Source organism: Pinus tabuliformis, chromosome 7 (genome assembly GCF_031772625.1).
Source record: "Pinus tabuliformis cultivar Carrire ecotype Pingquan chromosome 7, CPIR1, whole genome shotgun sequence".
NCBI lineage: Eukaryota > Viridiplantae > Streptophyta > Pinopsida > Pinales > Pinaceae > Pinus > Pinus tabuliformis.
In genome coordinates, this window is record NC_142293.1 from 770,491,943 (window position 1) to 770,506,237 (window position 14,295).

The following is a 14,295-nucleotide window of genomic DNA, read 5'->3' on the forward strand; positions in this document are numbered from 1 at the left end:
ATTTTATTTTTAATATTTCACACATTTTAAGTTTAAATGTTAAAATATTTAAATTTAAGTGATTATCCTAATAATTTTATTAATAATTACTATACAAGTTTAAAAATAAATTTTCCTTTTATTAACTTTAAAAAATAAACAATTTAATTTGTTCTTTATTATCAAAAATACCTAACCTTAAACCCCATATATATTATTAATAATAATCATTTATATAGATAGATTTGGAGTAGCCTATTTTTCCTATATAAACATATTCCTGTTATACAAATTCGGAAGGCAAAAATAAAAGTGTCAGGGAAAGCTTTAGAGCATGGTTAACATGGTTGCATCAGGGAAAAGAAAATCGAAATTTCATGGATTCATGCAATTCCACTGTAGTTGTAGGTAAATTCGATTCGAAATTGACTACTTCAGCCAGGAGTATTGCTGCTCCCAGACGGTGACATATGACAGATCTCCCAATTATCTAGAATGTGATGTTATACTGAGATAATCCAAGTCTTTCACGACCTCTTCTACATATGCAACACCAGGTCTTTCGTGGCCTCTTCAATCCATTTCTTAAGAATTTTATGACGATCGGGTTTTTCATCTGGAAGATAGTTGATGCTGCCCTCAGTGTGATAATGATATCCAATATCCAGAGGATCTAAAAGTCTTCCATATATAGTGTCAGCATTTATCCACTGGTTTTGGGATTGGATATCACTTGGTAACTCATGACTCTTCCATTTTCAATAATCACATCCCAAAACTCTACGAGCTTTAACCTTCGCCCATTAGCCTCGATATATTTCCTGTCACAAACCTCTTTGTACCACACGAGCTCAACCATATCGCATCGCCTCTGTCTTATTTGTGTTACGCTTGTTCTCAGTTTCTGCAACGCTTTTTAAGGCACAAAGTTGTCATCACCAATTTAAGAACCAATCAGCGTGTCCAAAACGATAATTCAGAAGCACATAAAAACAATATAACATTAATAATTACTTGTAAAAACCAGTAATAATCTGCGCCATCTGCATGATCTTTAGCGCGCCATGATTCCATTTGTTTTCTGGTGAACCGCTTGCCTGCTGATCCTAAACACAGTCTCGGAGTCTCGTTCATTATAAAGTGACCTTAAAATTTATCCCATTTAAATTTCCATGTGGGAAGCCTGCCTCATTTAAAATTTGGACCATGTCATCACATGAATCCAATCCGCCAAGCGGGATTTTGCACACTATTCATGGGTTGGATTCATGTGTTTCAAATTTGAAACGAGGCAACCCTGTCAAAAGAAATTTTAATGGCAACCCTGTAAAGGCTGCGTGGTAATGTTAACGGAAATAACCAAAAGTAAGTTATATGCTTCTGGTCTGAGTTTGCATTTGGCCATGTTTGTTTCAAGAAGAGAAATATGAGATAAAACATAAAGATAAAAGATGGAAATATGAGAGAAAATATAATGCAAAAAAATATAAAATAATAAAAAATATAATGAGAAAAAAAACCAAAATATTAGAAAATATTATGATTATTATATATTTTAATAATTTTAAATTTATTTTCTTTCCAAATTTATTAATTTTTAAAATTGAAGTGGCCAAACCTTGTAATATACATTTAAAAACACCCTGAAATGAATCTTACAGCATACATTAAAAAAAAAGCACCACTGAAATGTTTACCATCAATTTTATCAAATTAGTTGAATCTTTAGGAGTAGAAGTTGGACCAACCTTATCACATTATATGAAAAGAAAAATATCAAATTATTATATGAAAAGAAAAATATCAAAATAGTTTGAGAAAATTTATGACCGGAAAATGAATTATAATAGATGGTTCATTCTTATTTTAACGAAGAATTTAAGGATGAATCACAATAATTGATTTAACTCAAAAATTAAGATGTGATTATTTCGAAATATATTACACCACACCACATTGGTCTAAAATCATTAAACCTTATGACATTATATCAAAAGAAGCATGAATTGCTTATACCATCAATTAGATGAAAACCTGAGAAAGGTCATTAAATATGAAAGCGCTTTCGTTTTCATCGATAGCCTGATATTCCATAATGAGAAAAACTCGAAGGCCCGCTTTCATTTCCATAATAACCAACATTGATCTTGTTCCATTACACTGAGAGACAATTGCAGGCATTATATTCCAGCTAAACAAACTAAATATCTATATATACATTTTCATCATCAGCTAGAAATATGATGTTTTATCACCGTGCCTTTTTTAATACAGTAACTCCAAAAGCATGAGCTGTAGCAGGAATTAAGGGTCTGCGCTACAATGGCTACCAAAATTCGTTCTCAAAACCAGCAAACATATACTAGACATTTCCGATATTTGCTCAGTGCTGTAAACTGTACAATGAAGTATGCTCAGGCGTAACCGTTTTCTCACAAAAAGATAGCACAGATTAGAGCAGCAGGGAAAATTCTCGCAAACAGTTCGAATTTCATTCTACCCTTTGGTAAGTTGCTCACTGATCCTGAAACTGGCAACTGTAGCTTGCTGTCCTGCACCACAGAATCTTGAAGAGACGAGTTGAAACAAGAATTCAGATGTTGTGCTTCTTTACTACGCCCTACTGTTGCTTTTAAATCATAACAGAGTCCATAATTGCCTTCTAACCCAAGTTTTCTGCCCATTTTCTTTATAAAACCAGTAGAGAAGGGAACCAGTCCTGTAAGTTCATTGGCACTCAAATTCATCTCATAAATCTGCGGCGTGCTGCCAAATTCAGCGGGAATGGTGCCCTCCAACTTATTGTTATCCAGGGCCAAAAACGAAGTAGTCTACCTAGGCTGTAGAATGGCCCGTTTTCTGGCACCGGCCGGAAAATCGTCCGGCTCCGGCCACCGGCAATCTCTCCATCCTCCGCCACCATCCCCTAGCTCCGCCACCCTCTTTCTCCGCCACCCTCCCCTGACAGTCCTGACATTCCCTGCCATTCCCTGACAAAAAAATCTGAATGCAGTTAGAGCGCCTGACATCCCCTGACCGATCGGGGACGAGCTGGAATTCATGCGGGGGAGTATTATGGCCGGTTCGAAATGGTCACCCGCGCGCGATTCCGCTCTGCAGCTCACTTCCCGCTCTGCTCTGCGATTCCGCTGTGCTGGCTTCCCGCTCTGCGATTCCGCTCTGCAGCTCGGAGGCCAGGTACTCTTCAGCTCGCAGGTACCCTTCGCTATCAGACTACCTACTCTACCTATGTATCACATTTGCTCAGACTATCACATTTGCTCCCATTGCATTTCCTTGTTACAGCCTAGGTAGACTACTCCATTAAGCTTTGGTGCCTCAGGGAGGGCCTTCTACTCCCGTATTCTTCTTCAGCCAGTAATTCGGTAGCCCCTTAATTCCATAGAGATACAGAGAGCTCTTTGTTGTCTATGGAGACGACCTTCGCTGCTCCTTGAACAGAGTTCGTTGACCAAATAAGCCATAGAAAGGTTTCTTGCTTGTCAAACAAATCAGAGGTACCTCAAGATATTAAACTGTAATAGAAGGAAGAGAATGGGAACTAGGGTGGGATCATCTCCACTGAATAAGCCACAAAAAGGTTTCTTGCTTGTCAAAGAAATCAGAGGTACCTCAAGATATTAAACTGTATCATAAGAAGAGAATGGGAACTAGGGTGGGATCATCTCCACCGAAACTAATCAAGGGAAAGGGTTTTAAAACCCTCTGAGCTGCAACTAGAAAGTAACAGAGATATTCCAATCCAAATAATGATGAGAAAATGATTTCATCTTGGCTTTATTTATAGATTCATTTAGATTCATAATAGGGTTCTCTCTTCTTTAATCTAATGTGAAGATTTGGTTTTTTTTTCCTCAGTCGTCCCACCCCAAATTTATCCAATGTTACCCAAAAACATGGTTCTCCTTTATCAATAACTAGCCTTCCAGGTTGGATAGGCTATTTCCTCCGCAATTAATTAAAAAGGGTCATTACAATTAACTCTGGATAAAGTCTGCATAGTCCTCATTTATTTTGAATTTCTTAAACTTATTGACTATCTCAAAGAGAGATGGCCCTGTTAGAAAACAGGGTCCTTAGCTTCTTAATCCTTGAACTAGGCTAAAGCCGTTTTATCTTTATCTTTTCTGGGTCATTCAAATTACGCAGTAAATTTGCTTTGTATGGAATGCATTTACTTCTACACCAGAGATTTGAATTGAAAGAGATTTTCTATGTCAATTTTTAGAAATGCACAGAAAAGCAACCTGAGCAGAGGATGGCAATATGCTTGAACTGTTGAACATATGGGTACAAGTTATAAGCACTCCAGTTCATTTGAAGCCAATTTGTATGGAGCCTGATCAGACTTGAATCTAAGCCACTCACATTCTTAAAGCATAAAGATTATTATTCCTCAAGTTCTTCCATTATAGTGATCCATGACATGAATGGCTAAGTGCCTATTTACATTGATGAGACAGCTATCGGACTCCTGACTAGGTGATTTCCATCACTCCAAGTATAGGACCCAAATACATACTTATTATTAAGAGGCTTTTGAAGGGTGAATTCTATAGTGAAAATATGTTTTTCTCCTATAGATTGGAAAGACAACATCTTAGGATTGATATGTACAGAGACACCTTATGGTTCATCGACTGAAACAGTGTATTCGCTTTTGCCACCCACATTGGTGACAGTCCTGGTGACGGTCTCCTTGTTTCTCAAGTTTCCAATGGCAACTGATGGATAGTTCAGTTGATAATCTTTATGTGGATTTTTAGGGTATTTGAAACTACTGTTTCATAAAATGGTAGAAGCATTGGCTCCACTGCCACAAAGAAAAAGGACGTAATCTTCTATTGTGGCATCATATAACATGCCTGGATCTAATGCCCGATTGGGGTTCACTTGACCTGATCCATAACTGAAAGGTGTAGTTGTATTTCCAGATGCATCTGAAATTGGATGACCTTCATTGTTTGCAACGTTTGCTGTAGGAAAGAAAATGAAATACTATGTTATGTGTGCACCTAGACTTGTGCATTTCATTCATTGAAATGCAAAAGAACCTAACAAAAGCTTTGATCACCTAAAAGTAAAATGTAATTTTCAAAACAGATCCTCCAACTTATATCCCTGAGTTTTGTCAAATATCAGTTGTCGATTATCTATTTCCCATTACTATTAGTCATGATTCATGGCACAGTCAATTACATTGATTCCATCAACACAAGGGTTTTGTCATAGACATCTGCTTTTAATTATTTAAGTAAATTAACGTACGACCTGATTATTCAAAGAGGGTAAAAATTCTGGATTATTCGAAGAAGGTTATAGATTCTGCAATATGGAATATACCTCAAGCATACAAGGTCTGATTTAGAGGCCAAAAAATGATACCTCGGTATAATGACACCATGTATGAAAACCTTGAAATTCAATCAGTTATGTTTCAAGGAAAAATGAAAATACACATAAGCATGTGTATGGCAGCACTCAACATCTGCACTATGTCTAAGTCTAACGTCAAACCAACTATGGATCTCCAATGTATCCACCCTAAAAAATAATTGTTCATCGATTTAAGCCCTACATATACATATTCAAGATAAATTACAATAAAAGTCCTACTACATTTCTTCTACACACTGACATGAGCTTAGTTTCTTAACAATAAAACCATATTGGCTGACAAAAATTCCCTAAGAAAAAATAACCATTCTATAATCCTCATGAAAGTCTTCCATCACTTTGTCATATAACAATGACTTATCATCCATTGTAAGCACTGAACAAAGACAAACTGCAGCAAGTAGATGTAACAGTAAAGCGTACCTACAGGTATGATATCCCAAGCTTGTTTTGAGAACTCATTAGACTGGGTATTTAGTTCTATGTATACATGAGTGAAAGAGATATAGTTGAAGATTCTTTTCATTCTTTTGTTTTTTCATATACAGTTAGAAGCAGCAAACTTGTGAAGTTCATTATCACCTTGTAATAAATCAACAATAATAATTTTGGAATCGCCATAAATCTGCAATTGTGTTACCCCTCTTTCAATAGCAACCCTTAACAAGAACCATAAACAGTTCATCTCTCCACAGTTAATGGTACCTTCACCCAGTGCAGTCAACAAATCAATCTATATGGTTTTCCTGAATAAATCGTATACCTCCTGCCCCCACATACTCCAAGTTTTCCTTGACAGGCCCCACGAAAACCACCCATCTTTTTGAATTTGTTAATGTTTACTTCTGCCATTATTCTAGGTTGTTTTTTTGGTGTTTGTTTTTCTTTTCTTTTTTGACCAGCTGATCACAACCCTCCATATCAATTTGGTGACAGTTTAGGTTGTGAATTTAAAAATACATTATTATTATTATGTGTACCTGATTTAGTGGGTTACCTGAAAAGTTGGGACTCCTTTGTTTTGCAATAGCATAGCATTCCTAGCTAGCCATTTGGCCCAAGAGACCACACAAGGTGGCGCCCTAACAGACTTGTCTTCCATCCAATGTTTCAAGCAATCCTCAACATTATTTCCTTGCCAGTGACCTAGACCTCTATTCAGAGTCAAAGAATCAGCCTGTACTTCTCTTGAGAAGGGACAGTGAATAAGCAAATGGCTGATGGTTTCAGACTCAACTTTCATCTTCAGTTTTACTCAGAGTGCGTCTATTAGGGCCATGCCAAGTTCGTTTTTTCAAGACCCCCCAAGTCAGGTTCTTATTCACAAGGGCTAGTCACATGAAAAGATGATTCTTCCATGGAAATTTAATAGATTTCCACCATCATAAATACCCACCCAGACCTCCCATAGGAAACATAGATTTCTATCCCAAGTGTTCCAACATCTGTGTATCATCCTGAACACTGTTTTGGACCAGATTAACGTATCCTCTTTATCTCTTAACCTGATCGAACTCTGTTGTAGTCTCTAAATAAAGGAATTCCACCTTAGAGCCCTTATCCCCTTGCAGACTTGGACTGTCAGCCTTTTTCTATCCCTGATGCCATAGAGAGGATGAGGTAGCATCTGCAGCATCAGCGAAATAGTAATTCCTTCCAAATCTTTTGAAACTTGCAGGCATGTTAGTGCACTTTCAATCGTTAGGTGAAAATATGATCTCTGCCTTCAGTGTAGCTTGCACAACAGTTAGTGGGCAATGGAATAACAAGATGTACCTTTGTTGTTCAGTATGCCAATCACGGCTTTGAGTTTTAGTTTTTTTGTTCAATGCAATTCTGAGTGCAACTTCTCTACGATCACCTTTATACAGGCCACTCAACCTTCTAATCTGGTCTAACAATCCTTCTCCATGAAATTCATAGAAACACATAGAAATTGAAACTCTCTACTATCAAATACTGGGAACAAAGAAACTGAATCAGTAAAGATTCCAACCATTGAAACAGGGTAATGGGCAAAGCAATTTTATAAGAAGCCTCAAGGGTTCAAAAATAAGAATGTTGGGAAATGATGATGTTGTACAGGATGGTATTTATGACACACCATAATACACTATAATTCTCCAACCTTAGTGTAATGGTACCTTTGTGAGGGGACTAATATACATAAATGTTTGAGAATAATGAAGCAATATGTTCACTGTGATCTGAATTAATCTATTCACACATCCCAAAATAAGGGAATCTGTACTTACTATCAACAGACACACCAAAGAATGATGTGAATTAGTTTATGATCAGAATTATTCCTATTCACACATCCAAAAATAAGGGAACTACATACAATATTCAATTCCTTGAGTATCATTTATTTTAAAACTCATAGATGTATTTGGGTCCTATAATGAGCATTTCATCTATATAAAGTGGTGATTGCTAAATGTGTTTTTTTCAGAATAGTTTCCAGTATTAAAAGTGTTGCAGTGTAAATGAACACAAATTATCTGCTTTTTTTAATTATATATGATTGAAAAACATGTTGAGTATTAGGAAATAGATAATTGTCTACTTGTTTAACATGAATTTATTGTTATTTTTTTTCAGGTTTTTGAAGTGTAAAAAATGGTGCAAAAGTGGCATTTATGCATTGAAGTGTCTTGCTTTCCAAATCCAGGTCGAGCGGTTATTAAATTCATCCTTTACAATATGGCAACAAATCATTTATTTCATGGAAAGAGAGAAGTGCCTGGAATGACGACAAACAATGAGGCATATTACATTGCCCTTGTTGAAGGGTTAAAAGAGGCAAAACAACATGATGTCAATGATATTGAAGTCTTCACCAACTCGGAGTTTATATGTAATCAGATGAAAGGCATCTATCGGGTTCGGAAGGACAATTTAAAACCTCTTCATAAGGAAGCAATAAATTGGAGTTGTCAATTTCAACATTTTACCATCAATCACTCTGCAGATATTGAAAAGATGTCCACTGATATAATGTCTAGAGCATTTTTAAGCACATATGTAGATGCCAAATATGACATAGGATCACCATCCACTGCAACAGAAATCATTGATCACCATCAATATAAATCCCCATTGTGTGAATGGGTTGTTGTTATCATTTTTCTGGGGTCTATCATAGCATGGTTCTTTCACTAAAGAAGAACCTATTAATGTTTTATTTTTCCCCAACATGCAATGATTACAGTTTTTTGTATGGGAGACAAATTTATGGACAAATGTAATATATTCCATGTACATGGACAAATGTATTTTGAGAAAAGTAACTGGTTCATGATTTTGTGATTATCATCAATACATTATGATGTTGTCTGATCCTTCCAAACACCTTCTCAGATCTTTGTTTCTGGAGAGATATTGATATGCTATGTGATTTGTTCGTTGGTTGTTGATCAATGATGAAAGGTTTCTTTACCTATGTGTCCTCCTCATCCAATAGATAATAGATAGTTGTCTACTTGGGGTGGGAAATCTAGAATGGTATGTCAATGAGGTTTATGCATGCTCCCTCTTCAATTTGTCTCATCTCTTATAGTGAAAATATAGACATCCTTGTTTTAGGCATTGTTTCTATCCTTTAATTGTTGTTATCAATTTATAGGAAAAGTGCATGGTAGATGAGGTTTCCAGTTTTAGACTAGTGTGCATTAGTCTAGGAGTGAGGCTCTCTATTCTAGGAAACTTCTGAAAGCACCTTGGGCGCACTTTTCTAGAAGTGAATTAGGGTTGAATTAAGTTAATTAGGATGGTGCAATAGTAGTAGTGTCCCTCTACTTTTGTTATTCATTCAGTTTACGAAAGAGCGGATCCACTTTGTTTGGTTTTCTTTCCGGAGTTAATAAAGAAAACAAAGATGTTTTTCTAAGTTCTGTTGTTTTCTTTTGTTGTTCAATACTTTTTGGTTAGCTTAAATGTCAAGCAGCCCAGAAAATCTATCTTTATACTTGGACTGTGGCAAACTGCAACATTCCATTCTTGAAGTTTGAAAGTCCTCCATGGGGTAAACCATTTTTTCCTTGGCAATCCTCATCCAGGAGAGCCAGTAGAGCTTCCAGATCTTATAGACTAGATATGCTTTTGCTTTTGTCTTTTTCTTTTCTAGGAGTGACCTTGGCACTTCCACTTTGTATCAAAACGTTTATGCTGAAAAGTCGCATTGACTTACTTTTGGTTATTTGTTAGACATTAAAAAACTTATCTAATCTTATAAAAAACCTATTTTTTATTATTGAGCCAAGAGGCTCATTCTACAGCCCAGTGTGAAGGCAATGTGTAAGTGCGTGCGTGCTCAGGTTGGAGTTGACACATGTCACTATTAAAATAAAATAAAAATATTCTCTAAATAGAAAATATATGTCGGCTATAATAAAAAAGAAAAAAGAATATGTTATGCATGTTTAATTAGTCATCTCAAAAATACAATTTAAACAATGAAAAATTACACATTTTTTTTGCACTTTAAAATAAGTTTGTACTTGAGGAAATTTGATCCATCTCGGCTCATGTTAAATTAATATGGATCAATGCTGGTTATTTTACTGTAGCCTATAGTCCTGGAACCTACAGATTTGAATCAGAGATATTCTATGCAATCTATGAAAGTTGTAAGTTGTTTTAGATGGCATGAGTATATTGACTACCATACAACTACATTTGAGTGTGATTGCACCCAATCACCGATGCTCAGAAGCTTTTTCACTGTTGGTACATAGCTCTTTCAGAAACTAGAACCTGTTACGTTTTCATCAATTTCATTCTTAACTTCTTTGTAATTCATCTATGGGGCTGTGTTTTTCTCAGTATGCTAAACGGTATATTTATGAATAATGTTGTTTCAATATAGTAGAATTTTTTATTTTGGGAGATTTCAATTTTCATCTTTCCTTCTGAATTATCCCCCCTGTCTCAACGTCATCAAGGCCTTCCTCAAGGACAATCACATTGTTCCATAAAAACAGCCAAATGCCATAAACTTATAATAAATCTCTGGGGTTATAGAACGCCTGGCAGATGGACTAATACCTATTTCTAGTTTGTGGAGAATTCCCCATTTCCAATCTAGGAGGTGTTGTATTTTGATTACTAAAAAATTGCCATGAGGAAAAATCTAAATCAAGTGAATGTTGGCCTATGTTGCATGAGTTTCTAGAACACATAGGGGTGCAGGTGTTAGGAAGAGATAGAAGCTTTCCCAAATTTCAAATTAACACGGCTTGGGAGTGACAAGATATATATTAAAAAATAAAAACAAAAAATTTAAATCCAAAAAATAGGGGAATAAGGGAAATTTTCAAAAATACATAAGAAATTATTAATTAACTCCACGGTAACATACATACTGCTATCATTCGTGATATCTATAATATTACTGAAACATGCCCATTATTATTGACCAATTTTAACCAGCAGTGGCCATTAGTAAAATCTATCTAAATCCATATTTAAAATCTATCAAACTTTGCAGCATGGAAGCCTTCAATTGGTTCTGTTCTTCCTAAGATTTGATCAACATTTCATTATCTGCTCTGCATCTTTGAAGTTCTACTGTCAAGCTCCTCATAGTTTCTACAATATTGGGAGAGGCCTTTTTATTTGTTTGTCCATTGGACTCAGTTTCTGAATTTATCCCATTCAGGTCCTCACCTGTGATGTCTACTTCATGCTCACAAATATTACACCTGGCTCAGCCCAACAAGACTAAGCCTTTGCCACCTTGATTGAACAGTAGGCACTGTGCACAACAACAACCCGCTAGCTTAAATGACAACAAAACATCATTCTAACATTTGATTTGATTAACATAGGTAGCATGAGCCAAGTGAGTTTCCATAACATAGGTAGGATCATTTCTTTTCTTGTATGCATAGAGTAGTTAGATAACTACTAAATGTATGTAAGTGTAATGTAGATAGCCTGAAAGCATTACGATTCTTCTAGGAGACCTTTTCCAATCACGGTGTCCAGAAGAGAAGCTTGGCAGGACAAAGCCTGTGGTTAGGCAAACGCTCCATTGGGATTTTCTTAACTTGGATTTACCACTTGAATAGATCATCAAACATTTATATGGTTTTGCTCCTAAGCCAATTGCATAAAAGGGATTTACTTCCAATTTGCTTGAATGAGGGGGGAAGATCAGTTTTTTTCACTGGAAAGATTAGAGTGAAGTTGCGGGATCAAGTTATGTCATAAATATATTTATTTTAGAGTTTAGAAAGCTAGAAGCTAATACAAGAATATTTAGCAAGATATTATAGTTCATTATGATGTCACTAGCTCAAATTTGAACTTGGGTAGGGAAAATAAATCCTGAGTTAGAAAGACAGTGGTCATTCCATCCAACAGCTAGAGATACCCCAATTAACATCTCCACAAATAAATAATTTACATACTTAAGGCTCTACTTCTTTTCATAAGATTTGAATCAATAACTTAATGAAACTAAACCTTACATCAACACACTGATTTATTTTTCACTGTAATGAGTATCTAGTTGATTGCTTAGAGTTGGCAACTTGGCATTACCTTGCATTGCAGATATGATAGAGAAAATAGAATAGAAACTATTTGCTTTTGATTATTAGAACTTACAGCCAAATTTTTCTTCCCTAAAATTGTTTTTTGTCATTTGTTTGTAGCATAAGTTATAAAGCCACTAATGCCCTAAACTCTGCATATACAGTGCTTGTATCCTGCAAGTCTACACCCGGAAATTGGTAATTAAGTGTGTAGGATTTAAACCAATAAATTAACCAACATTTGTGTTCCTTGTTGTTTAACTTGGTTAATTCATGTCTTACAATATTACCAATTTTGTGATATCTCTACAAGAAAGTAAACCAGCAAGTCAATTTAATCAATGTCAATTCATTGCTCACTAAGGGAATGTTTTTTTCACGTCAAATGCCTACCTATGGAAAGAAAATTGCCCATGAGTAGCACTTCGGAATGTTCAACATTCATGCAAAAGATGAGTGTTATCTTCCATTTAAGGTCTGGACTTAATGCAATCCCTAAATAATCATGATTATAAAGCTTTTCTGATATAAATCTACATAGATGTGGGTCAAAATATTAGACACATTGATAATTAATAACATGGAATGCTATCATCAATTTCAATGTTGAACAGGGGTTTGTCGAATCTTATAAGTTTTTGCATTAAGATGAATCACATCAGTTCCTCATTTTCCGAAGAAGTTAGATAAAAATGTCATAGTGCACAATGAAGCAGTGTCAAGTTAGTGGTTCAGGTCATTAATTGACAAGAGGAGGGATCATCTACAACACAAATGACATGAGGAAGGCATCAAAAGCATGGACAACACCATGATTTCTTATGTAAAGGAGACAAATGTGTTGGTTGGTATGGACATATTTTTTATTTGTGTACTTTATAAAACTACAAACTTGTATTTATGTAAGCATTGAAGGTTATAGAGTATGGACAGGATGCATAATGTATTGGTTGGTATGGATGTAAGGGTTTATTTGTTTACAAGGAGAAAAAAGAAACTATAGCCTCTAGAAGTGATTCATTATGTCCATCTAAACAAAGATATGATATGCAGATCCATGATGGAAAGATAATAAATTCACACAAGCATCCAATGTATCAAACATTGACACTTGAATATGCAATACCAAGCTTTCAAGTGGTATCAGACCTGGGCATGGGCAAGTTTGTAATCTTCTTCAAAAATACCAAATCAGGCTTCAAAATTCCAAATAAGGGGTTTGATTTGTGTCTTGTTTGCTTCATGTTTTTAGAACTCATGGAAAAGTTGGTTGTGCAGTTGGTAACAGAGTTCATAATTGAAGCATTAGAATAACTAAGAATGCACGTTTCAGGTTGACTTGGTTCAAAAGCAATAGGTTCAGAAAACTGCACATCAAGATGCTATAAACCCAAGAGCTTCTTTCTTAAATATGAACACCATAAATAAAATTAGATTTTTTTTGATCATATAACAGATCTAACATTTGAGAATATATTTGAAGAACAATTTAGATTGATGTCTAAAACACTAATTCGTTCCCAAATTGTGGTGTGTATACAGCATTGTTACAACTTAGTCTGCAATATTAGACCAATTACGTGAGAAAATACAGAAACATTGCAATAAAAAGAACCAACAATTGAATTTGTTGAACAATTACAGAGCCATGTGAATTCACTTGAAATTCCATGTCAAAGTTCAAAATTTCATGAAACTTCAAGAGAGTAGTGGCATATAATTGAACTTTTACTTTTGCATTGATGAGAGCTCAAACATTCCTCGGTGCTCATCAGGCACCCATATTTTTAATATTGCACTGATGAAGGCTCAAAATTTCCTCAAATTTTGCAGGCACCCATGTTCTCAATGTACCTAGAGCCTTCTGAAACAACCCAACATTCCATGTCAAACACAAAGTTTCATGAACTTTAAGAGAACAGATTATGAAAAAGGTATTTTTATAACAACATAACAATGGGAAAACATAAATATACTTATCATATGATAAAGGGCCACCTGACAACACCATAATTACCTAGCTTATCTATTCTTTGTGCATACCTCATTGATTCCCACTAGAGTTGAAGTCCTTCTGTAGATGATCAGTCATGGTAGAAGATGATGCTTCTCCACTTATTCTATAGTTACCTAGAAAAATGTCAAACGTTATCACAAAGAAATTTTCTAGAGCATCAAGGTATATGTGAACACACAATGAAAGAGTGTCAAATGTACCTGGCATGGCAAGTAAGGTTGGATGGTCTTGCATCTCCCTTTGGTCTTGGGTTATCGCCATGGTTGGGGATTGTTGCATTGCTGTAAAAATAAACATACCACATGTTAAAGAATAGTGATGATTAAATACTTAAATCTA

The 14,295-nt window shown here is 35.4% G+C and overlaps 1 protein-coding gene across 1 annotated transcript; it reads left to right on the forward strand.

The window, feature by feature from the left end:
• The first annotated feature begins 8,019 nt into the window (after positions 1-8,019).
• Positions 8,020-8,568, forward strand: LOC149249839 (uncharacterized). Its single transcript, XM_089456332.1, has one exon. The coding sequence runs from the start codon at positions 8,020-8,022 to the stop codon at positions 8,560-8,562; it is 543 nt and encodes a 180-aa protein (XP_089312458.1). The 3' UTR covers positions 8,563-8,568.
• Positions 8,569-14,295: the final 5,727 nt, after the last annotated feature.

Coding starts and splice junctions, on each gene's coding strand:
- LOC149249839 (XM_089456332.1), top strand. CDS start 8,020: ATGGTGCAAAAGTGGCATTTATGCATTGAAGTGTCTTGCTTTCCAAAT.